The sequence below is a fragment of the Seriola lalandi genome, unplaced genomic scaffold (assembly GCF_002814215.2).
Source record: "Seriola lalandi dorsalis isolate HSWRI2012SDOR001 ecotype SW California unplaced genomic scaffold, Sedor1 jcf7180002054760, whole genome shotgun sequence".
NCBI lineage: Eukaryota > Metazoa > Chordata > Actinopteri > Carangiformes > Carangidae > Seriola > Seriola lalandi.
Window position 1 is genome coordinate 373,904 of NW_019525313.1, and position 25,821 is coordinate 399,724.

Sequence of the window (25,821 nt, forward strand, 5' to 3'; positions counted from 1 at the left end):
CACACTTATAAATACCTAGGTGTGCACCTGGACAGTAAACTGGACTGGTCCCTGAACACAGATGCCATCTACCGGAAGGGGCAGAGCCTTTTTCCTCAGGAGGCTCAGGTCCTTCGAGGTCTGCAGTGAAATGCTGCACATGTTTTATCAGTCAGTGGTGGACAGTGTACTCTTTAATGCTGCAGTCTGCTGGGGGGCAGCATGTCAGACAAGGAGACTGGACAAGCTGGTCAAAAAGGCTGGGTCTGTGCTTGGCAGGAGTCTGGACTCACTCAGGACTGTTGTGGAGAGATGCATGCAATGTAAGATGGAGGCCATCTTGGACAATACTAACCACCGTCTCTACAACATTCTGGCAGGACAGAGAAGCAGCTACAGCTGCAGAACAGAGAGGTTCAGGAGATCCTTTGTTCCCACTGCCATCAGGCTATACAACACCTCAGCCAAAGACAGTGGATTAATCTAATTATTATTGTTCATTTTTCATTAACTGTTTTCATTATTATTACTATTAATATTATTATTATCAACAATGAGCTAATGGACACATGAATTTCCCCTAGGGGATAAATAAAGTACGTATCTATCTATCTATCTATTAGTGATATACACACACTAAAAAGTGGACAAAACAACCAATAGTTTTTTTTATTGCCATTGTGCATGAACTTTGACAATGCAGATTACACAAGGAGTATCATGTAGTGAGTCTATGAACACTCTGACCTGCCAGTGATGTGCTCTGGTCACTCTCAGTGCTGGTTTTGTATCGGTTGATGGCTTTAGCAAAGAACTCCTTGCTGATACAGCCCCCATGCTCAAAACCAAGGAATGCAAGATGAGACGCTTGAGTAAAAGAATGGACATCATCCAGGAGGACAACACCCTTTTTTTTTTCCTATTATTGCACACATCTAGTTTACCAATGCCGAGTATATGTGGGACACTGGAAAAGCTATAGCTCTTGGTAAGGTGCTGAAATGTCTTTAGAAACCACAACACTGCATTGAGCCTCTTTAAAAGCCACATATATGCAAAATATGAATGTAACATCAATGCAGGGATTCCACAAGCACACCAGATATCAAAATAAATGTGGATTATGTTTCACTCTTGCAAATGAAAGTGGTGAATCATTTACACTTGGGCATGGCGATGCTCATCTAACAGCCTAGAGGACGGTGTCCTGCACAGTATACATGAGATGTTCATAAGTTTTTGTTGCTTGGTGGTACATCAGGATGCCTATGACAGTCTATAATAACGTACAGACAGTGAGAGGGAGGCAGGCAGGTGTGATCCTTTATCTGTGATTCCACTGTATCTGCAACCAGACATCTCCTCGTACTGTAGCTTGTGTTTTACAGCAATCAAATCAAAAGGCTGAGATTTTAGGAATCATCATCATCATCATCATGAGTCTATTTATGTCTTGGATGCTAAAATCTCATGGAATGTAATCAATGGAAAACAATTATCTGAATTATCAGTCTAAGTTTGGATATGATCTGAATGCAGACTGGAGATTAAAATCGTACAACCATTCTTCTTGTATGGGGAGACCTAGTTTCTAGCTTGAACCACACTGTGTGGCTACATCCACTGTTGCCTGGGGCTGGGCATGGAACCTGATTACTTTTTGCTACTAATAGAAACGTGTTTGTGCCACTGATTATCAGAAATTGTGAAGTGCCAAAAGCTTATTCTCTATTCAGATTTAAAGCTGCCTTAATTGATTTTTTTATCCACCTGAAAACAAAACATTGGACAGCAGGCATTGGCATTTATTTTAAATGAAATAAATGAGTGACCCATTGGCTTAACTCGCTGAAGCGTTTGTTTTTGTTGTGTTTGTTAGTTTTCATTCCATTTGACTGATTTTTTGAAAAAGCTCTAATGACCCGTAGCTTCTGGTGACAAAAGCTTAGCTTGTGATTCTGTTTTACAGTATTTGACATTTTGATTGCTGCTACAGTTTACAGTAAGACTGTGTGACTTCTAAAAAGGAAATAAAACACTCCTCTTCTTGCAACTGAAAATGTTAATTTATGAGGACTAAACATCCTCTTGCTGACGTAATTAGTGTCAGTTTGCCGACTTTACGATTTGGATCTGCTTGTGCTACTGTTACTCTATGTTTCAGCAGTTACAATGATTCTGGAACTGGTACTTGTGCCCACAATGACACAGTTCTGCAAGAATTACACCTGCAAAGAATGGAGAAAACAGCTCCAGATGCTTTTAGGTCCCAGTAACTTTCCAACGAATTACTTGTTAATTTTCATTTGGTCATTCATTTGATTGTATTTTTCAATTAAAAACCTTAATACATCAGTCAGTCTGATACCTTATCACCACTGTGTTGTGCTCAGTAAAACTCTTCCAACTTTAGGGTATTATCAGCAGAATGTTTGTTTATGTGATGTACATGTTTATAGAGTTCCTATTACTGGGCAATATATATATATTTTTAAAATTCACAAATATTGATATGGACCTCAGAAATCCAGTATCAGACGGGTCTAGTCTCTGTTGGGTCAGATTAATGAGATTTAACTTATTCCTACCTTAGAAAAATGTTTATACAACTCAACCTCCAATCAGCACACATATAGAACCAAATGCTTTGATTGTATTGTCCTGTGATGGTACTGCAGATTTGACCACTTGTCAACAGCCACTAATTGTCATCAGACTTAAATTACAGACTGCCACTGTATGTCTTCCAAGTCTCTGTCCAGCATGCTTCCATCAGTACACACACAGCCATATATGCCACCAGTCCTAGTGTGTGTGGTCCATACAGTATCCCACCACCAGCCCTTCACCCTCTGCAGCTCCTGTGTCAGGTCCAGTCTCAGACTGGGCTCTGATCAGAAAGGAATGATTTGTCTGGGAATGAGAAAAACCAGGAGAAAGTGACAGTGAATCTGCTCTGCTTTGTCCAGCTGCAGATATCTGAATGGACATACATTCCAAATTACCTGAGTATAGACTCTGATTGTGAAATACCTGAAGCAAGGCCAGATGCAGACACTGTGCAACCAATTTGTGGCCATTTTCTATTTTTTAGTCTTTGCCCAAATTATTTGCTCTTGGCATTTTTTAGACAGGCTTTGATAATGTGATCCAGACAGTGTAAACATAATCTATACAGAGTACAGCTATTTTTCTTGTTCAGTACATAACACAGCAATACACAGTTCTGTACTTTTTAACAAGCATTTTTCTTTCTTATATATATTATGTGCACACACACACACACACACACACACACACATATAAATATATATATATATATATATATAGTGTCCATACATATGTATATACATATATACACATTTGTCTGTATATATATACACACAGATATATATAGTATATATGTATGTATGCATGCATTCATGTATGTATGTATGTATATATATATATGTGTGTGTATGTGTGTGTGTGTGTGTGTATATATATAGTACATATATATATATTATATATGTATATATATATATAATATATATATAGGGTTGTCTAACACATTAATTTTGATTAATTAATTATAAAAAAATAACGCATCAAAAAAAAAATTAACACAGATTAATTGCACTCTACGATGCCCCTTGTCCCGATACAGAATGTGGGAAGTCACCTGTCTATGTCCTCTCTATAAATACTCTTTTTGTTTCCAACAGGAACGGCTCACGCAGTTCACGTGGCTGATATATTGCAAAGAAAGGACCGGCATGGACTGTATGTTCTGCTCTCAGTGCGGGGAAAACTACGTTTGTCAAGTTGACCGACAACTTGAAACATGACACACTGGTAAAGTGGGACAACACCATGAAGCAGAGACTGTGCAGGGACAGATGCACTGACGGAACTGCAGCACCACCGACCTTCTGTTTACATCTGTACATTTATTTTATGGTGCACCATTTAACTAAGCAAATATTATATTGATACGCGATTAATGTAGATTAATTAATCACAAAGCATGTAATTAATTAGATTAATCTTCTTAATCACTTGACAGCCCTAATATATATATATATATATATGTATTAATAGGGAGATAGAGAGAGAGAGCTTATTCATACTGTGATTGTTGAAACAGAAATCAACACATAATTTAATCAGAAATAAACTACAGGTTTAACCCCCCCCCCCCCATCCAAAGTACTCCATCCCTCCCTCCGATGCCTGCATATGAAAACCTTAAACCATCAGGTCCTTCTCTACCAACAACAGGTGCATGATGCAGGACAGGACATTAAGGTGGCAAGTCTTTGTGGTGGTGGTTAATCAGGACATTGTTGCTACGTCATGCAGAGATAGAAGGGAATGGAGGGGGTCAGCACAGAGAGTCGGAAACCCCCCTGGCAGAGCAGAGGGAGGTGTTGGTGGGACAGTTAGTGGTGATGGTTGGTGGTTGCTAGCATGTATCCCGGAGCCAGAGGCCAGCTCTGCTCAGGTCTAGCTGATGGCTGGGCTGTCTGTCTGGGGGTCTGCAGTCTCTGAGGGCATGTTGGGCTCCTCCGCAGGGTCGTCTGTGCTGGTGCTCGTGGAGACCTGAGAGGGGGCGCCATAGAGCAGTGTACCCCCTTGGGGCTCTGAGCCGGGGCCCGCCTCCGCGTCGTCCTCTTCGGGCTCTGAGGCCGGAATGAGGTGCAGGGAGCCGGGGAGTTTGACGGGGCAGAATGCCGAACCTGTCGGGATGAAGTTGACCTTGTTTTTGTCGGGGCAGGAGAAGAGGGGGACTGACGCCGATGTGGACTGCCTTGAGCTGCAAAGAAACACAAGTAGTGTCAGTAAGGATCACACATTGCTGAGGCAGCAGGGAGGGGTTTAAACTCAACACAAATATCACTGTATACCTCATCTCTTCAAAAGCTTTAATCTTCTCACAGCCCTCTGGTGGCTCTCGCTTGAACATGTAGCTGTTGTTGGGTTTGGGCGAGGAGGCGAACTTGGGCAGTGGTGAGCTGCTTCCACTGTCTGTGAACACAGACACACAGGGTGGGAACAGGTGTCAGCGTCATCAACGGCAGCAGCATTTCTCAAAGTGTTTGTGGAGCATTTGTCCTCTACTCATCTGTCTCATGAAGTATCTGTGCGTATTAAACCTACACTGACTCTGACTCTCCCCTTCAGCAGCACTCGATGTCTCCTGTCTGATGTGACGCTTTTAAAGACACAGTTTGTAACTTCTACCTCCAGGTGTCTCTCAATTAAAACAATAACAAGAGAAGGAGTTTGGTGACATTGTGAAATAGCGTGGGATCATGGGAGCTTCACAGCACAGTTGTGTTCACTGCAACACACAAAACAATATGAAAGTGTATGTACATGCTTATATATGCACAGTACTAGTTAATTAAATATGTAGGTATATGTGTCTTAATTAAATATGGGAGGGCTCTAGCATTTAATTTCTACAATCTGGCTTCCATTCACCACCTCACCACCTGCATCGCTAATTCTCCAAAATGTTCGTATGCATGGGTCAGAGTTGGCGTACAGGTGTGCACATTTTCCCCATCAAGTTTGTTTTCATAAATGCCAACCTTTGCTTGGGAAGTAGCGTACGCATCTTTCAGGCCCTGTTTTGTGCGTACACAACGGTTAAAAATGAGGCCCCACATGATTAAAAAAAAAAGGCAAAACATTGAATAAAGCAGTTTCACATTTCTGCTGCTAACATCTGCTCAGCTTTTTTCTTAAGATCCAGACGTCCGTGACTAAAATCCTTCATCTGTTAAAAATATTCTGGTAAAAATATACTGTTAAAAATGACGAGGCCTAAAAAGTTTAGCAAAAAATGTGGCTTAAAAGTGGGAAAAAGTGAGCTTTTGTCAGACAAACACGATACTGACAAATCATAGATTTCTCTGATTTGAAAAATTGATGGAAATATTTGGGATAATGTAAGAACACAACTCAAAAAATAACATAGGTCTAGTAGTTTTTAGACCTTTAAAATGCAGAAAAGTTACTTTTAACTTAAGGGACAAACTGGCATTGTTCTAAATCTTTAATACTGTCAACAAATCTAATGAAAAGACGAAATCCAACACTGTTGTAGTTGTCTCTCCTACTCTGTCTATGGCACTGGTTCCTACTGAACATGTAATGAAGGCTAATAAAATGAAGACTGCACATCCAAATTACTTATTCAGGTGGCAGAGTCAATCAGTGTGGACACTTTTTTATTTAAATGAGGATCCAGAGGTTTACAGCTGACCGTTTCAACAAGCAGGGTTAACTACACCGTTCCTGTTTCAAAACTCGTCTAAACTTTCCAAATTTTCCAGACTTGTCGGTAGATTTCTTAGACCATATTTGACATCTGAGGACAAATAGGATGTTTATTATGTAACGGTTTTAAAATAGTTAACATGCATGTTACTTTCTGACTATGTCTGCTATTACAGTGCATTCAGAAAATATTCAGTGTGAGGGAATTTTTCTTATTTGTACACTGTGAATGACTAACTCAGGGTAAAAAGTCAGTGTGAGGCCCGAGGTCTCTGTGCCACAGCTACTGCATTAAATCTTACAGGCAGCTCCTCCAGACACAGCTGTTGGTTTGCTGATACTGTTGGTGCCACGATTGATAACAGCAGACCTTGGATGGTCAGTAACAAGTGGCTGGGTGTTCTGAGATCAGAACCTGGGCGTGTTTAAATCATGTTTCCTTGTTTATGGTTAATGGACCAATAGTTTATTCAGACATCCCTCTTCTCCCTCTTCTTTTAGGTATTTGACAGAACAGAGTGTAAGTTATCTATGGTAATCTGCATCAAGACTAGCCACAGGGGTTCCTTCTTCAGAATTGAGGTGACATCATGCGCAGGAGTCTGTATTGATGATTCCTCCTTTCTCCTTGATCAAGCTTCAATAAACATTCTCAGCATTAGACATCCTGGACTCTTTCTTTTGGCTCTTTCTTTACTGAAGTACCTCGACCACCGATGATAAGATTTCTCCCAAACAAATTTGTGTCACGAACAGGATTTCAACAGAACTACAGCCTGGTAAGTGCAAAACCTTAAAATCATGCCTTACCATGTCTTTTGATGAAATCAAAAGAAAACTGTATAATTTTAATTTGGGAGAAACAGTTAATGGCTAAAAAACCTATACCTTTCAAAGCAATTTGATAATACTGTAATAGAAATTGAATTAAATTGATTAAGCTGTTAAAAAATGGGGTGTGTATTTCTGATCACCCACTGTGCCACTAAGTGGCCGTTGTGGTTTTTTGGGACAGCTCCGGGCCGTACCCGACACAGGGGCTCACCTGAGGTTTAAACCATATAAAAGACGTTTTTGGGATAAAGTGAAATAGATCTATTATCATTTAAAACCAAGGTCGGGATCACCTGATCTGTGACCCATGGGAAACATAAAGGATTTCTGATCATGGAAGCCTAGGTGCCGATAGAGACAAAAAGTTGTGTACACAGGACAAAATACAGCACAACTGAAAAAGGAATAAAGCAATGAGACCTTGATGCAGGTGAAATGTTGTTGAATTCTATGCATTTTTATTTGATGCATAATGGGCAACAATTTGTCCAAAGCAGAAAAAACAAGGCTGAGTCTTCAGGTGAATTGGTCAGTTCACCAAAAAGTAAAAAAGGCAATAAAAACTAAACAACAAATAAGCAACAGGCAGTCAAAAGTCAACCTGTCGTTGATAAACATGTCAAAAACACACCAGCACAGGAAACTGTAGCACATTTTCAAGAGATGATTTCCCCGCAAGTGCCAGCTGGCTTGGTTGGCAGGTTGAAAGGGTAGAATTATGTTTTTTCACATTTCTCATGTGTGAATGGACAAGTGGTTCATTTGAGGCAGACAAATTGACAGTGGCTGCTGTGAAGGTTAACCCCAATGTGGGTCTTGGAATTATTCATACAAGGAATGTATGTGGCTGTCAGTTGCTAATCAGAGATGCGGGGTCAATGTGTGTGAAATAGCTGACTGTGTGACTGCGTTTCATATGCCTGTGATGGAGAGTGTGCTGCAAACAAGAGCCATAGAAATGATGAAGATCAAACAAAAACATGCAGATAACATAAAAGCGTGTGCAAAAGTAATGATTCATGGCTGGGTGAAACGGCAAGCTAAAGCTGTTACACCCCAGGATTTGCCAAAACTTTTGAAAGTTTCTAGATTGGAATGGCCAGAGCATTTAGAAAACAGAATGTCCATTACTAACTGCCTGCAATTGAGTGCTACTAACACTAATACACCCACTCACAACAGCAGAGAGATACTACAGCAACAGAAAGAGATGAGGCGAACGTGGGAGTAGCCTGGGTTAGACCACCAGATAGGGTTGAGGAAGAGGAGCCAGAGCCTAAGCACACAGACATAAGGGAACTTAGAAGTTACACAAATAAGACCAGTGTAGGAATAGGTAACCCGTCCTAAACAACCAGTGGGACCAAAGTGTAGATTAAGCTGAAGTAAGAGAACAGAAAACACAAGCTCAAGTGAAGACTCAGACCCAGACGTGACTGCTCTCGACGGAGACTATGAGGACAATGACATACAGCAGAGTGAACATGGAGCAAGACAGAGAGAGGAGTGGCTTCATACAGGTCTGCTGTCCGTCGTGGAATCTTTTGACCTCACCCAGGCAATATAAGAACCCACACACTCAAAGGGCCACACTCTTGATTTAGATTTGTACAGTGGTCTCAGCCCTGACAACTTTGAGACCAAGGATATCTGTGTGTCAGATCACAAAGCAGTTTTATTCAGTATGGTTTTATCCCTGCTGGCTTTATGAACAACGCACCTGTCTGCCACAGGGTTTTTAACTCAATGTCTGCTAGCAAGTTTTCAGAGCATTTTATTTCTGCCTCTTCAACTTCCTTTTATCCAAATTTTAATACAGAGGAGCTAGTCTCATATTTAATCATAATTGTCAGTCTGTTGATTCTGTTGCTCCTTACAAGGTTAGAAAGTCAAGCAGAGCACCCCAGCCTTGGCTAACAGAATCAATATTGGACTTAAAGAGGGACTGTAGAAGAAAGGAACAGAAATGGAAGAAAACTGGTTTGCAGGTATTTTACAAAATCAAAAACGCATTGATACACTTTCAAAAGGCGGTTAAAGACCCAAGAGCTGCATTTTATTCTAATCTGATTTCAGCAAATCTTTCAAACCCCAGAATGTGCGATAAGTTTTTAATCTCATTTACAAATAAAGTCAAGGACATAAGACAACAAATCACCTCCCCCAGACTGCATCTTACACACTAGTAGGGAAATCAACAGTTATTTTCACAGTTTTGAGCCTGTGTCCTTGTCACTTTTATCTGACACCATATCCCACATGAAATCAACTACATGCAGTCTTGATTTTATTCCCACCAAGTTTCTCAAAGAGGTTTTCAACACAGTTGGACCCAGCTTTTTTATCAATTATCAATAGCTCCCTAGAAGAAGGCATTTTCCTTCTGCTTTTAAACTTCTTTCAAAGAAACCTAACCTTGACCCCTCTGATTTTAACAATTTTAGGCCAATTTCAAAGCCTCAATTTTTATCCAAAGTTTTAGAAAACTGGTTTCTACACAACTTTTATCTTTCATGTCTCAAAATATCCTCTTTGAGAAATTTCAATCTGGTTTTAGAGCTTGCCATAGCACGGAAATGGCGCTCCTTAAGGTAACAAATGACCTACATTTAGCAGCAGATAGAGGGGAGAGTGCCATTTTTCATTCTTTTAGATTTGAGCGCAGCCTTTGACACAGTGGATCACACGATTTTAATTGATCATCTTAGAAATTGGTTTGGTATCAACGACACTGCACTTTTATTTTATTTTTAGTTTTATTCTTATCTCTCAGAATTAACCTTTTTGGTCACCATAGGTAATTACTCATCTTCTACCTCTAACATTGCCTGTGGTGTACCGCAGGGTTCAGTTTTAGGTCCGATTTTATTCTCTATTTATATGCTGCCTCTTGGCCAAATAATTCAGTGCCACAATGTCTCCTTTCATTGCTACACAGACGACAAACAGATATACCTCCCCTTGAGACCTGACGACCCTAGAAGCCTAGCTGCTGTCAAAGACTGTCTCAGAGATATTACTACTTAACCCCATCCATCTCATCGAGAACAGCCTTAGTGCTCTATCTGCCAAGGAATTTAGGAGTGGTATTTGATTGCAACCTCACCTTTGAGTCACAAATAAACAAGTTGTACAGTCATGTTTTTATCAATTATGCACCATCTCCAAAATTAAATAAATTCTCTGTATCCTGCCCACCAGAGGGAGAAACACAAAATTTTTTATATAGAACATGACACTCTGCAAATCGGACCTAGAAAAAGTCATCGACACCCTCATCTTCTCCAGGCTTGACTACTGCAACTCTCTCCTTTCTGGAATTACCCATAAAGCACTGTCTTGCCCCCAACTTCAAAATGCAGCAGCTAGGCTTCTTACTGTTTTAACAGACGACATCACCTCACCCCACACTGTCTTCCTGTTAGTTTTAGAATAGATTTTAAGAAGTGATCAGTAAAATCACATTTAAAGCTGGCTCCAAGCTACATATCAGAGCTGCTGACATCTTATGAGCCACCTCGCAGCCTTAGATCTTCTGGCGGGGCTCTCCTGGTCGTTCCAAAGTCAAGGCTCGAATCTAAGGGTGACCGTGCTTTTGTCATCAGGGCCCTCGGCTTTGGAACAACCTGCTCGAGGAGATAAGGTGTGCAGAATCAGTGACATCTTCTTCAAGTCACTTCTTAAAACTCACTTTTACAGGCTTGCTTTTATGTGATGTCGTCTTCTTATTGTCTTTGTATCATCCTTTAATTCTTATCCTATCATATATTTTATTTACTCTTGTAATTGTTTGAATTCCCTAACATCCTAAATTACTTTGTATTGTTTCCATTTATCCTTATCTTTATTTTATTCCTTATTGTCCTATCTATTTACAAATGTTTTTATGTGTTCTTTTTGTTTTTTTCCCCTTTATCGCTTCTTCGCCTTATTTTACTATTACTTACCATTTTTACTCCTTATGCCCTTATTTGTATTCATTATTTTTTATCTCATTCTGTTGCTTTATGTTGTTTTAGTGCCTATACCCCCTTTTATTATTCCTGTCCCCTTTAATTGCTTACATCATCTTTCATCTTACTTTGGTCCTCCTGGTCTCAATTCATGTTGCTGGGTTCTTGTGTTGCTTGGGTTGCCTGCTTGGGTTCTTTGGGTTTATATGTTGCTGTTGCTGGGGTTCTTCCGCCATTGTGTTGCTTGTGTTGCTTGAGGTGCTTGCTTGGGCTCCTATAGGTTTATATGTCGCTGTTGTTGTTTGAGTTCTTTCTCTTGCATGTTTATGCTTCTATGTTAAAGCACTATGTAAACCCTTGTTTTTAAAGGTGCGATATAAATAAATAAATTAAATAAAAATTAAGTAGCAAGGACACAGGAGCAGAGACTGAACATGACATGGCACACACATACACACTCAGACCCAGCACGAGAAGAAATGCGCACACTGTCCCACGTGGACGAGGTCATGCAGGAACTCATAGATCCAAAACAGCACACTTCAGTGCTCCAAAAATAATGATAGGTGAAACGCCTGTCTGCAAACCCCTGCAAAATCCTCTGCAAAATTTTAGACAAGACAAACAAAGCTCCAAATCCGTTCACACATCCTAATGACTATTGTTTGTGGCTAAATCAGGCATGCACCGTTTAGTGTTTAAAACTGTTTAGTATGATGTGTGACAACTGCTCACATATATATAAGGCGCAGAATGGTCGTTATGTAAGCATTTCCAGATGTTGCAGAGGATAATCAATGGCCTATACCAAAATGCTCTTGAGCTGGTTGAATAATGAGGCCAAATTGGCGGTAAAGAAATGTGCAAGTCAATTAACTGATTTCTCTAAAGTGATTCACTGTATACAGGGACCTAAAGAAACATTGCCTGAATTTATTCAACATTTCACATAAGTGTGGGACACTAATGCAGGAATAAAACATGATGATCATGATTTCTTTGCTGTGCAAACACTTCTGCAAAATATGAGACCACAGATTGCATCAGCCTACAAGCTTTCAAACACTGATTGGAACACTATAGACTGGAAAACAACCATTAACGAAATGATGGCGTTGCATAGGAGCGGTGTGTTCTCCCCTCTACTAATAAACAAATGAATCACTGTGCCTCACAAGACAGAAGTCACCAGAACAACACAAATGGTAAAACCTACAGGAGAGGAAACTGCCACAAATGTGGTAAACCAGGTCACTGGGCTAAAGAATGTAGAAGTAAACGTCAACAGAACAGAATTAATCCTCCGTATCCCCCGAATCAAAACCACCATAGTTGGGCTCCCAATACAGCGACTCAAAACAGGGAACCCTTTCCTCTTCCTCCCCCAGGAACTCTACCGGCCCTTCCTCTTCCTCCGCCTCTGCCAGCTGATAATGCACAAAACACATACTATCGCCAACCATAGGGAGGCCAAGGAGAAACAGGAACAGAGCAACTTTTTCCAATGCAAGCAATGACAACTCAAATTTCCACTAATCCGCAATGACAAGACCCAATGATACCTGTTCAGGTTAATGGTGCTATTGTTGACATTTTGATAGTGGTACAACTATCTCTACTGTGAGAACAGAGGAAAATGTGTGTACACCAACGGACAATTTGTCACAACTGCAGGTGTTTCTGGTGTTTTTCTGCCAAAATGCTAAAATAAATGTTGAAGGTGCTGATGTAAAACACTCATTCTTGATTTCAGACAAAAGTCCCATCAACCTCATGGGGAGAAATTTTCTATGTAAATTACATGCATCAATCCATTGTACGGCCAGAAGGTTTGTTTTTATATTGCTGGACTCTGCCAAATTTGAACATGCTCTCCACTTTCACAGTACCCAGTATCCAAGCAATTGCTAAAACCTCTTCACCCTGCGCAGCATTGATGTTTGCTATGAGGCCACTTCTACATTGCCATTGCAAAGCCTCAATTAACCCTTCAGAGCAGTACAGACAGGTAGCTGACTGGTTTTTAAATCAACAACAAGGGTTGGTGAGTGAGCAATGTTTGTTTATTGGTCCACAGGGGTGTGCACTGTCTTATGCACTGTTTAATGTAAAAGATTCTTTCACATTCTTTCAGAAAAGAAGACGCACCAACAGTTGTGAAGTGTTTGTTGAAAGAGATGATTCCAAGGTTTAGATAAGATATTCCTTTATTAGTCCCACAGTGGGGAAATTTCCCGCATCACAGCAGTAAGTGGACAGTACAAAGAAAGAAAAACAAATTGATAAATAATATAATGGAATAAAATAAAATTAAATATAATATGTAAAATTAAATACTAAATATACAAGATACAAAATACAAAAAGTAGCAGCAGATGACTTGTATTGCACATGGTTTATTGTCAGTTTTTGGTGTGTAAGGTCACTGAGTGCAGTGTTTGTTGTAAAGTTTGACAGCAGCTGGAAGGAAAGACCTGAGGTATCTCTCCTTCGCACACCGTGGGTGCAGCAGCCTGTTACTGAAGAGATGATAGCTTAGCCATCATCCTACTGTTGCCCACTACCTCCACTGGGTCCAGGGGGCATCCCAGAACAGAGCTGGCCTTCTTGATCAGTCTGTTGAGCCTTTTCCAAAAAAGACCTGAGTCTCCGCAGCAGATACAGCGTGCTCTGTTCTTTTTAATACAGTGCGTAAAAGTGTTGTCAGTCCAGTCCAGTTTATTGTTCAGGTGGACACCCAGGTACTTGTAAGAGTCCGCTATCTCAATGTCCATTCCCTGGATGTTTACTGGTGTGGGAGGAGTGTTTTTCTGTTTGCGGAAGTCCACCATCAGCTCTTTGGTCTTCCAAGCATTGATCTGGAGGTGGTTCCGCTGGCACCAGTCCACAAAGTCCTAGGTCAGTTCTCTGTACTCCCTGTAGTCCCCGTCAGAGAATGTTTGCAGGTGGCAGTAAGTGGAGTTGTAAGAGAAGTCTGCAGGGTCTTCATCAGGTGGGATGTCAGCGCCACTGGCCTATAGCTGTTGAGGTCCTTAGGGTGTGGAGTCTTCGGCACCGGTACCACGCAGGAAGTTTTCCACAGCTGTGGCACCCTCCCCAGCTTCAGGCTCGGGTTAAAGATGTGCTCCACTATCCTGCACAGTTGATCAGCACAAGACTTGAGGAGCTGTGAGCTGATGCCATCAGGACCAGCAGCCTTTCTTGCCTTGATCCTCCTGAGTTCTCTCCTCACCTGGCTTGTTGTGAGGGACAGGTTGGAACAAGGTGACTGTGTGCTGGAGGTTGGGGATGAGGCAGAAGGGCAGTAGACAGGGGATGTTGTGAATGTGTGTGCTTGTGAGCTAGGTGATGTGTGATGGGGAGCTGGGGTGGGGGTGGGGCAGCCCACAGGGGGCTCAGATGGTGATAGCTACTGCAGGGAGAACAGGAAGGGGGAAGGGGCAGATGACTTATCAAATCTATTGAGATTCAGGTCATTCGCCCACCTCCTTCCCCCCTGCAGGCTGGAAGTTGGGTTCCTTGTAGCCTGAGATTATTCGAAGGCCCCTCCAGACACGCTGATGTTGTTAAGCTGCAGCTTGTTCTCCATCCTCCTCCTGTAGTTGTTCTTTCCCTCCCTGATCGTTCTCCTCAGCTTTCTCTGCACTTCCTTCAGCGCCTCCTTATTTCCCAACCTGAAGGCTCTCTTCTTTTGTTTGAGGAGGACCTTGATGTCGGGAGTTATCCAGGGTTTATTGTTCAAAAAACACAGTACAGTCCTGGTGGGTACGGCATTTTCCACACAGAAGTTTATGTAGTCTGTAATGCAGTGTGTCAGACTATCAATATCCTCCCCTTGGTCACCACAAAGCACTTCCCACACAGTTGAATCAAAGCAGTCCTTTAAAGCCTCGTTAGCCTCATCAGACCAACTCTTGACAGTGCGAGTGACTGCTGGCTGCCTGTGTACAAGAGGGTCATACACAGGGAGGAGGTAAACCAGTTTTAGGTTGTAGTCTGATCTTCCCATGGGGAGGGAGAGGTGATGAGTTGTATGCCTCCTTTGAGTTGGCATAGAATAGGTCCAGTGTTATAACATCTGACGAGGATGGAGAACGAGCGCTTTAAGATCAAGGCCATAGCACAGGGACGTCAGGGCGGCTGGACAAGGTAGAAGGCGTTGTTGGCAGGAACATCAGCATGGCAGACCTGTGGAAGATCCCGCAGTCATAGCTCAGTTTACTCATCAGGGCAACGTATGACACACTCCCCTGCCCACTGAACTTGCACTCCTGGTTTGTGTGAGTGCTGCCCCCTCTGCAACAGCCCAAATGCAAGCCTCAACCACATCCTATCAGGCTGCAAGATCACGCTCTCCCAAGGGCGCTACACGTGGCGACACGACCAGGTCCTGACCAAATTGGCCGAGGTGCTGGAGAGACGCAGGCTGGACATGAGCAGAGGTCATCCCCCACCAGCAGACCATCACATCCAGTTTGTCAGAGAAGGTGGGGTCGACACAAACACAACACCAAGAGTTCCACCAAGGTCAGTTCTTGCCACTCAGGACCGCAGCATGAGAGCTGATCTCAGCAGTTTCAGTTCCCCAGAGAGATCACCACCATAAGCCTCCACCCTGACATAGTGATGTGGTCCAGTGACACAAAGACTGTGCTCCTCATCGAACTAACTGTCCCGTGGGAAGAGGGCCTGGAGGCTGCCTCAGAGAGGAAGAGGCTGAAGTACTCTAAATTCACCACTGAGTTCTAGTTGGCTGTTTGGAGAGCCATCATCTACCCGATTGAGGTAGGATGCCACGGCTTTATCGGAACATCAGCTGTCCGCTTCATGAGGGACATAGGAGTAACAGGAGCAAACCAGCAGAAGGCCCTGAAAGACCTGGCTGAAGAGGCTGAGAAGTGCAGCTTTTGGCTCTGGCTTAGGAGAAAGGACAAGAGTTGGAGTAACACCTAGTGCGGGGGTTGGCTGCAGGGGGTGGCAGGGAGATGTCCCAGCCACTGCCCCACCACCAGGAGATGTTCCAGGTTTAAAAGGGCGAAACGTTGTGGATTGGTGACTTTGCTGACGACCCTGCAGCCAGCCGACCCAAGGGCACTGAAGAAGGTGCGTCAGGCAGTAATGCCACAGCAGATCACCATCTACCTATATAATAAATGTCTCTGCTGGGGCAAGTGACATACTGGGTGAATGTGGGTAGAGTGGAGTCCAGAGAGCCATGATTGAAGTCACCAGAGATGAGGAAGAGGGCATGAGGGTGCTGTGTCTGCAGCCTGCTTTTGACAGAGTGGAGGACATCGCAGGCCGCATCCGCATTAGCAGAGGGGGGGAATGTACACTGCTAACGTGATAACATGTGAGAATTCCCTCGGCAGGTAGAATGGCCTCATGCTTACAGCTAGTAGCTCAGTGTCTTTATTGCAGAGTTGCTCCTTAATAGTGATGTGCCCAGCGTTACACCATCTATCATTCACAAACACTGCCAGCCCTCCTCCTTTCCTCTTACCACTCTCAGTTGTCCTGTCCGCCTGCAACAGCTGGAAACCGTCCAACCTGGCATCAGTGTCTGGGGTTAGTGCAGTCAGCCATGTCTCCGTGAACAGCATGATGCCACACTCTCTGTATTCCCTCTGATGCCAGGTTAGTGCCATTAGCTCATCCATCTTATTGGGGAGAGATCTCACGTTCCCCATGATGATGGAGGGTATAACTGGCTTGAACCGTCTCCTCCTAGCACGTCACTCCGTTCCGGCACGTCTTCCCCGTCCCTCCTCCTCAGCTCATGGGGAATGTCGAGTTATGTTAACATTAGCACAACGCATGCAGGCCAGGCTTAACAACAGATTCTTTTTTTGACTTAAAACCTAAATAAAAACGAATGCTGTACAAATATTCTCTCATTTGATCCATTTTAGATGATGGCGGTGGCGGACCAAGGACTGCAATTCCCATCCTTAGACAAGGTGTATCGATGCATTCCATATGAAGAGCCACAAGGCATCTACTATTTAAATATTATGACTCTGAACCCTGATGATTGGTTACAGCGACTAGGTATTGATTACATCACTGACAACAATGACTGAGAGGATTAGGAGAAAATGGACCCAGAGACGAGAAGCATTATAACAACCAAATCAGAGGTTGAAATAAATCTGGGGTGATTCCTACAATTCCTTATTATTTCCATATAAACCTAGTTCTTACATTTTTTATTTTGTGTGATTTGTGTAATTTCTTTTATACTCTAAATATGTTTTAGTTTGAGTAATTTCAATATAATCTGGGTTTGAAAAATTAAGTTTTGATTGATTGTTTGTTGTTTTCAATTATAATAATCACAGTAGCATTTGATTTAGAAACCTCGTTTGAATGATTTCATGAGGCATGAAGATTGCTGCTAATTGAAGTTTTAATCTGATGAGATGACATAATCAGACACTCTCAGCACCTGCATTCATCGCAGAGTTCATCATTTTGTAACAATATGAAGAAAGCATCATGCCATCATGACATGTACAATAGATTAAATACTATCTCAATAAATAAAGAATACACTGAAGGGGAATATATCTCATCACATGGGAAGAACAAGGATGGTTCAACATGATGGATTCCATACCACCATGCTACGTAAGTGCTTGTAACCTCTCCATGGTGGTGACCCTCTACTGTACACGTGTTGAAGACACACGGATACCTCAGCTTGCATTTGCTTGATTTAGATATGATTTAGAAATTGATTTGTTTGTTGTGTTTTGATTTGAAGTTGATTGTTGTGATTTCATATAACTCCTATTTTGGTTTGCACTTCTTTAAGTGTGTTTTGATATTAATACTACCTCAAGTTAATCAACTACATAAAGTACCTCTTTACATTAATAAGGATACATCTGGATGAGATAGGGATAGAAAATAGGTCTTTCCTCCCTGTCATCGCAGGGGTCTTTTTGTCCATCTCTGGTCAACATAAGGGGGGTTTCTGGCTCCTGTGAGCAGGCACATGTGATTTAGGACCTCCATCGTGAGCCCCTTAACACTTGTGGTGTTTCAGGGGTTCTTCACTCCTCTGAGGGTCTGCCTCAAGCTGCACTTGTTGGCTGGAAGGTGGAGCTCATAGGACATATGATAGAGATGCTCAGGCGACTCCTCCAGACACAGCTGTGGTTTTCTGCTGATACTGCTGGTGCCACGATTAATAACAGAAGACCTCGGTCAGTAACAAGTGGCTGGGTGTTGTGAGAATCAGCACCTGGGTGTGTGTAAATCATGTTTCCTTGTTTATAGTCAATGGAGCAATAGTATATTCGCACATCCTTCTTCTCCCTCTTCTTTTAGGTAATATGGAGCGTATCATGCACAGAAGTCTTTATTGATGATTCCTCCTTTGTCCTTGATCAAGCTTAAATAAACATCGTCAGCATAAGACATCCTGGACTCCAGCGCTCTTTCTTCACCGAAATACCTCAACCACCGGTGATAAGATTTCTCCCTAACATTCAGACCGCTTCATATTTTATGTTGCAGCCTTTTGTCAAAATTATGTCTAAATTCCTCTTTACCCTTGAAATATCAATGGTATTCAGACACTTGAAATTTAACTCAGGTTCCTCCCACACACTTCTTGCCTGGCTTTCTATGACATTGATCTCGCTCTCTCACGCAGTGGTAAATATTTTGACTGCGCTGGCTGCCTGCTCCAAACACCATGTATGATTAACTTAGTTTCAGAAATTCTAAGTTTCATATTTTAGAAAATAATACACAATATACAAAAGTTTTTCAATGCTCTGATTTTTTCCATAGTTATCCAGACCTGGAGATTACTGAAGTCAAATTCTATACTTTTCCATGCTGCGTAGGACTCATGAACAAGGCTGATAAGAAAACTAAACTAAAACACTAGCTAAAAAAGTTCATTCTCTGGTGATTTGTCATGACAAGTGACATCTCACCCACTGTTAATATAAAAATATTGTTTAGTGCAGCTTTAAATCATAGTTTGATAATCAAGGTTAGACTGTATTTTATGTAAGTTCTGTTATAACTGATTATGTTTGGACAAAAAGTAGCATCTCTATTGTTAGAAGTCGTTCACTCAGTATTACTATTTATACTGAAAACCAGGTTTCATATCAGTACTAGTATTGAAAATAAATGTCAGTCTCATGTAGATTTTGTTTATATATTTTAGAGAATGTCACTTTTTAGCCAACATTCTGACAGCTGCTCATCATGGGCAAAATAAAAAAAATGATGATCTGTCTAATCCGTATAAGAACAACATGTACTGCCTCGTGTGTTCTTAAAATGTGATGAGCAGTCGTCCTCAGTCGACTGGCTTTTGCAGTTTTGTTTGTTAATGCAAACTGAAAGAAACTAACAAATGGTAATTGAACAGATGATACCCCCAAAAACTCTGAGCATTAATGTGAGGAAGCTCCTTCAAAAAAAGGTAAGGCTGCTCGGAGTAACCTGATGTGTGACCTGAACTGAAGGTCAGACTGAGTTGTGTTTTGATCCAGGACCAAGAATTTTGTGTTTTAGCTTTAGTGGGTCATCAGTTCAATGTTCTTTACCTTTATCGCGGTCGTACAGTAGATCTTCTGTGGAGTAGGGACTGCCGTCATGTGATCCTGGGGGACAAGCTGGCGAGGGACAAGGCGACAGGCTGGAGCAGCTGCTGGACCGGCCGGGGGCTGAGGGAGTCTGGGTGTCCATGCTGCGAGTGCTGCTGCTGCGCTGCTGGGGAGGGAAGGGTGCTCGCCGCCCATCAGGAACCTCCAGGGACTGCAGAGGCCGAGAGGAGACAGACAGCAGGGGGTGAGACCAGAAAACTGATAAGAAGCAAGTCGGTCCAGGTTAGTCAGTTAGACTGAAACAGGTTTACTGAACACCGGGTTGATCACAGTCCGTCTCAGGATGAACGTGGATCAAACAGAGCCTCACCTTGAGCTCCTCCTTCTCTCCGTTGTCTTTGATGAAGACCTTCTCCAGCTCATGGTTGATGCCCTCCATGCTGCTGGGCACCCGTGAGATGGAGGGCTTTGGCACTGTGATGTTGGACAGCGGCATCTGGGCCGACTTCGACATGGAAAAGTGCTGCAACACACAACACACAACACACACACACACACACACACACACACAGAGTTCGTGCAGCTATCCTTGTAAAGACATTCAATGTGGACCCCTACCCTTCACCTTGACCCCCTGACCTTAACCAGGACCTCAGGAATGACATCTTGCGTCATCAGTACTGTCATGACAACGTCTGATGCCAACAAGGTGTTTCTATAAATTTCAGAAACTTCTCTCTGGAGACTCACTTGGAGGAGAGAGTCACGAGTTTGTGGCACCTCGGCATTACAATATATTAACAATACAACGTGATTGCCAGTTTAGTGTTGGACTTGAAGAGACCACCAGTTTAGCTGACTGCTGCCCCTGCAAATTATTTCTCCACAGACTGAAATCACTTGGCTAATGGGTCAGTGCACTTTCAGTTTGTTTTCTCATTTTAAACCAAAAACATGAAAACGTTTTCCTGTTTTTGTTGTGAAAATCAAATTGGAAGAAACAATTCTGCTGTTTGAAAATTCCTTTTTTTCATTTTTCCTTGTTGAATTTAAGAATGTAGAAAGGTAGACAGGTGGAAGTAAAGGTAAATATTTCAAAATAAAAGTCAAGAGGATAGAATAGCCAGTCTACAAGCACAGATAGATAAAGATATTTTTTCTCTTTGCATTAATACATGAAAAATATTTTATCAGAAGTGTGTGAATATTTACTTGTGTATCGTGAACTAATAGCCTCATTAATTAGTTTTTCTCAATTGCTTTCATGCAATTCACTCATCAGAAACATCATTCTCACAACTCTTAATGCAGTTCTCAAAACAGTTCATCATTTTCTCTCACTAATTAGCAATTCTCATTGTATTTGTACAAGCTTCCTTTGTATCCACACATAGTTCACTTCTAATGATGTTTTCTCATCGTGTCGATGCATTTCTCATCTGACTCTGACAACTCATGAAAACAGTTTGTTTGCATCAGATAGAATGACAGACCTCTCACTCACTTTGATACTGTCCTGCAGCATCAGTGTTTTCAATCAAATTTTTTTCAACTGCTTTTACACATTTTCTAAACTAGGTCTAATTTTTTCAAAATTCTACACATACATCCATAAATTGCACACAGAATGCAAAGTGCCACGAATCTGCTGCAAAATGAAACACTGCATTGAAAATATGATACAGTAAAAACATCAACAATTTTTTCAGTATAGTAATTCTTTGGATACACCATGTTCTAAATCTAAAGCTCTTCTGTTTTCCATAGGCTTGTATATACATTTCCATACAGTGTTCTGAAATGACAGGACAGTGATCTGTTAAGAGGTTAAAATTGTTCAACGTCCAATAAACACCAATGCAGTGTTAAACATTTTTAGTCTGTATTTTTTGCAGTTGTCTCTTTCTAAAGTCAGTCAGGTTTTTATCAAAACATCAAAACATTTGGAGTTTAAATCTTGAAGCTCTGGTGAAAAGGTTTAATTCATTAGTGACAATGTTGAAATGACTGATTGACTTTGCATGTTTCAACACATGTGAACAAGGTTTTTTTTTTAGAGGCTTTTGCACTGGCGATTTAGTGTTAGGAGAAATCTATGAACTGTTTTGAGAACTGCATTAAGAGTTGTGAGAATGATGTTTCTGATGAGTGAATTGCATCAAAGCTTTTCAGAAAAACTGTAATATGTGTAAACACACTCCCAGCTAGTGTTGTCTAAAGTGACCAGCAGAGGTCTCCACTGTTTCCACATTATTGTTCACTCTTTCACCGAATCACTTCATATTCTGCTACATGACCAAGCTAATGTTCACTGTTTATAGCTGCTGTTGGTTGTAGCCGACACTACGACCTTTATTCTGAAATTCATCAGTCAGACATCACATAGTGGACAGATCAATCAGCCACAGCCGTATTGATCATTATCATATCAGCAGCTTTTAGAGCAAAAGCCATAACTACATATAATGTAGCTGTTTAACACATTAGTCGCCTCTAAGGTCGAGTTTTAACACACACCAGACTTTAAAGAAAAACATTCACATTCATAGATATTCAGGATCTAAGCTTCTTCTCTGGTCCACGTCAGAGGAATAAACACATGATCAACACACTGACTCTATTCTGGCCAGAGACTGAGAATCACCTGGCCCGTTGTTAAAGAAGACCTGTACTTTTAAATCACATGGTGAATTTGATCACAGGGTGAATTATAAGAGATGTACAGTATAATACCCTCATTTCACTCATAGCATGTAAGCTACTTAGTCTACTCATTCATGATGACAGGTTATAGCAACAGTAATCCCTCCATCTGTAAGATGACTGTACACACACCAGATTCATGATTATGTGTGCGACTGTCTACAGACACTCACGTGACTGAATATTTCAATCTGAGCTTGGTCCTTAAACCTTCAGGACAGTGATAAAGGTTTTCAGGCAGAACGCTACCTGAACGTGGTTGGCTGTGGAGGTGTGGTTGGTGGTGCTGGTGAGGATGGAGTGGGCGATGGTGTTGTTCTGGAGGGGGGGACAGTTGGTCTTTGTCTCCACTGTGGTGTCCTCCTGGTTCACCGCGCTGGAGCTGCTGCTGAAGCTTTGCAATCTGCTGGAGGACGAGCAGACAGAGGAAACACATGGAGAAACATAAACATGAAGCAGGTAAGTGGACTTGAAACAAGTCAATAAGATCCCACTGGAAGCTCTATAAAGCTGTCGGGCCTCTGAGCTTAGATGAAGACGGACCTCGGTGCACACTCTATAAAAACACTAACAGTTTGAATCACAATCAGAACCTGAAGAAACTAGGAACACTGACCACGGCAGCTTCACCACACTCTCGCTGGACTGTGGGAAATGACTCAATACTCTGATGTGACAGAGCTGAGCTGAGGCTGGAGTTCAGGATGCACAGCCTTTGTTTAGACAGGGACAGTAAATAACAATAAAAAAAAATACCTGAAAAGTCACTATTACAGGATGGATGATAAAATGCTGCGTTTTTTCACTTCTTTCACATTTTGTTATGTAGAAAATCATTTTTTCTTATCAATCTACATGCAATATTCCATAATGACAAAGTGAAAACACAGTTTTAGAATTGTTCGCCCGCAGCAGGTGAGTGAGTTAACATGACACTACTCACTAATCAGGGTCAGGAGGACAGGAGAGAGGAGGATTATAGTGTTTGTTTTCAGATTAGTACTTGTCAACAATCTGAATATAGATCAGCTTCCAATTTGTTTATAGTAAGTTTCACACACTGTAAATAAAGATGGACCTCACCCGCAAGTTTCTAAAGAGCAGTTTTGAAGCTCAGAATAAGCTGCTCCACTGTCACCATATTGGCAGTGACTGACTCCGCCCTTAACTCCCAGTGAATCCAAAAATGGACAAAGGGGAGGGGCTTGTGTGGAGCAGAAACTTCATTGAATGCCAGTTTGTGGCAAACATACGCTTACCAACCTGACACTCAAAGAGGCCACGCCCTCATTTATACATAACTTTAAGCCTTAATGAAATGTAAACAGGTGAGTTATATAAAAAAATTCACCCCCCGAACAGTTGTCATGAAGAAATTGTCATGTCATGAGGTAATTAGCTATAGAGACCAAAACTGCTGTGTATAACGACTTCCTCTGTGCTAAGACTTCCACACGCAGAGTGGTGACTCGATCAGTATCAAAACTCGATCCTTTCTTTATTGTACTCTACTGGATTTGGTCCACCTCAGCTAGTGATGTAGCACAGCGCTCATTCATGACAGCCAGGCAGATGTAAAGGAGTGACACATTACAGTGATACGCCTTTTATCTAACTGATTGTTAGATTGATTTATATCATATCAATAATTTAAGATGATCAACTTCACAGGTTTGATTAAGGACCTTCAGTATTTGAATTAAGTAGCTCAAGAAAGTTGTGTCGGCTGTGTCAGATTTAGTATCTTCCAGGCTGTAAACATGTTTATTTCTGCTGTAGTTGGACATTTTAACATGGGAGTCTATGGGGACTGACTCACTGTTGGAGCCAGACTCTGGTGGTCATTAGAGGAACTGCAGCTTTTGGCACTTGAGTCTTGGCTTAATTTTTCAGCTTGGAGGTTAAGGCATGGTTAGATTTCTGTTGTCTTTAATGGGCTTTGTTGCAAGCATATTTACTTTAATATAAGTTGTTAATAAATCAAGTCAAATTGTAGCATTCAACAAAATATTGAGATCTATTGTTTTAAAGTGGCAAAATGGGTTTTATGTCTATAAAAAACATGATAAAAGACAATGGGGACAGTGGATAAGTTCTATAATCAGTGTGTGTAACTCTGGTAACAGACTACTGCAGCAACCCTATTTAATAGTTCAATGATTCATCAATATTTTATGGTTTATTCTAGTGCTAAATGTAAAAATGACCACACACCTACCTCACCCCTTCCCCCGCACATAGCCCTCAAGTTTGTAGCTACAGTTTTCTAAGTTAGACTAAGACAGAGTTTGCTTGGACAACACACCTGCTTCATTATTCAGATACAGATGGATCAGACAGAGAAGTCTTATTATTCACACTAATGTTCCAGCTGACTTTTCTCATGTAGCTGCACTGCTCAGGTCTGTCCCCTCTCCTCTTCCTCCTTGCACCTCGTGTATTGACATCTGAAGAATCTGTGTCAGTGCTGCTCCTCCTCTGCAGCCGTGTAACTCAGTAAGGTGCCTGTGCACACATTAATGAGGGCTGAGCTGTCATCCACCCAGTCCTCATAGTTCTCTTTGCTGCAGGAGAAGGAGAGGAGCCAGCTGGGGCTCGGCTGACCATAAATTGCGGCAGGTTATAGCCATTGCAAAGAGAGGAAGCTGGTAGTTAAGAGTGAGATAGCGTTATCTGCCGCCTCCCTGCCGCTGCTGAGTATCAGCAGGGTGGAGCTGAGAGCTTCATGCAGGGTGCAGCTTCAGAGAATGTGAGTCTGTCACTGCCGTGCACCATCAGCACCATAAAGCCACATATACAATGTGATGCCATGATGTCACACAGGAGGTTATACAGAGGAAACTGTCAATTACAACAACTGCACTTAATTCCTCACCACATCAAACTTGTAGGTCTGATACTAAACCATGATTTCTCAAGTACAGCATCATGTCATTTTCAACAATGTAACTAAGAGATGAAAACATAGATAAAAAAGTATCACAACCTCCTCTGTACTAAGACTTCCACATGCAGAGTGGTAACAGGACCTTCAGTATTTGGATTAAGTAGCTAAAGAAAGTTGTGTCAGCTGTGTCATATTTAATATCTACAACTGTTATTTCAATGTGTCAGATACATATTTACAACATTTAAAGCTATACTATGCAGGATGTATAGACTCATACAAAAGTAATCCCTCTCAATCTTCACTTATGACCAAAGTGTGTGGCGGTGTATGTTTCTTCAGAGACCTCTATTTTCTTCTTATTTTGCTGTGTTCAGGATGTTTCTGGACTGCAACCTCTGGGCAGTGGGTGTGTAGCTCCCAACCAATAACAGCAAACAGAGAGTGAGGGTGGGACTCTATAAAAAGACAGTGACCAGGTGGCATCGCTGTCCTCATCTCTCTTCTCTGCTCTCTGTCTGTGTCATGGATGTATAAAGAGCTGCAGGTCTGTGTGTGGAACCAGCCTGCAGGGTTGGGTGGAGGTGTGGGAATTACCGCCTCACGGTTGCATTCCTCAGTC

The 25,821-nt window shown here is 41.8% G+C and overlaps 1 protein-coding gene across 1 annotated transcript in view; it reads right to left on the reverse strand.

Annotated features, from left to right (window-relative positions):
- Positions 1-4,078: 4,078 nt before the first annotated feature.
- The window catches only part of glcci1a (glucocorticoid induced 1a), a 45,616-nt gene continuing 23,873 nt past the window's right edge, over positions 4,079-25,821 (reverse strand). The window contains 6 exon segments of the mRNA XM_087178946.1: positions 4,079-4,774; positions 4,866-4,986; positions 19,610-19,820; positions 19,980-20,132; positions 22,562-22,639; positions 22,641-22,718. Of these exon segments, the coding sequence (XP_087035072.1) occupies positions 4,465-4,774; positions 4,866-4,986; positions 19,610-19,820; positions 19,980-20,132; positions 22,562-22,639; positions 22,641-22,718 (951 nt within the window). The 3' untranslated portion in view covers positions 4,079-4,464.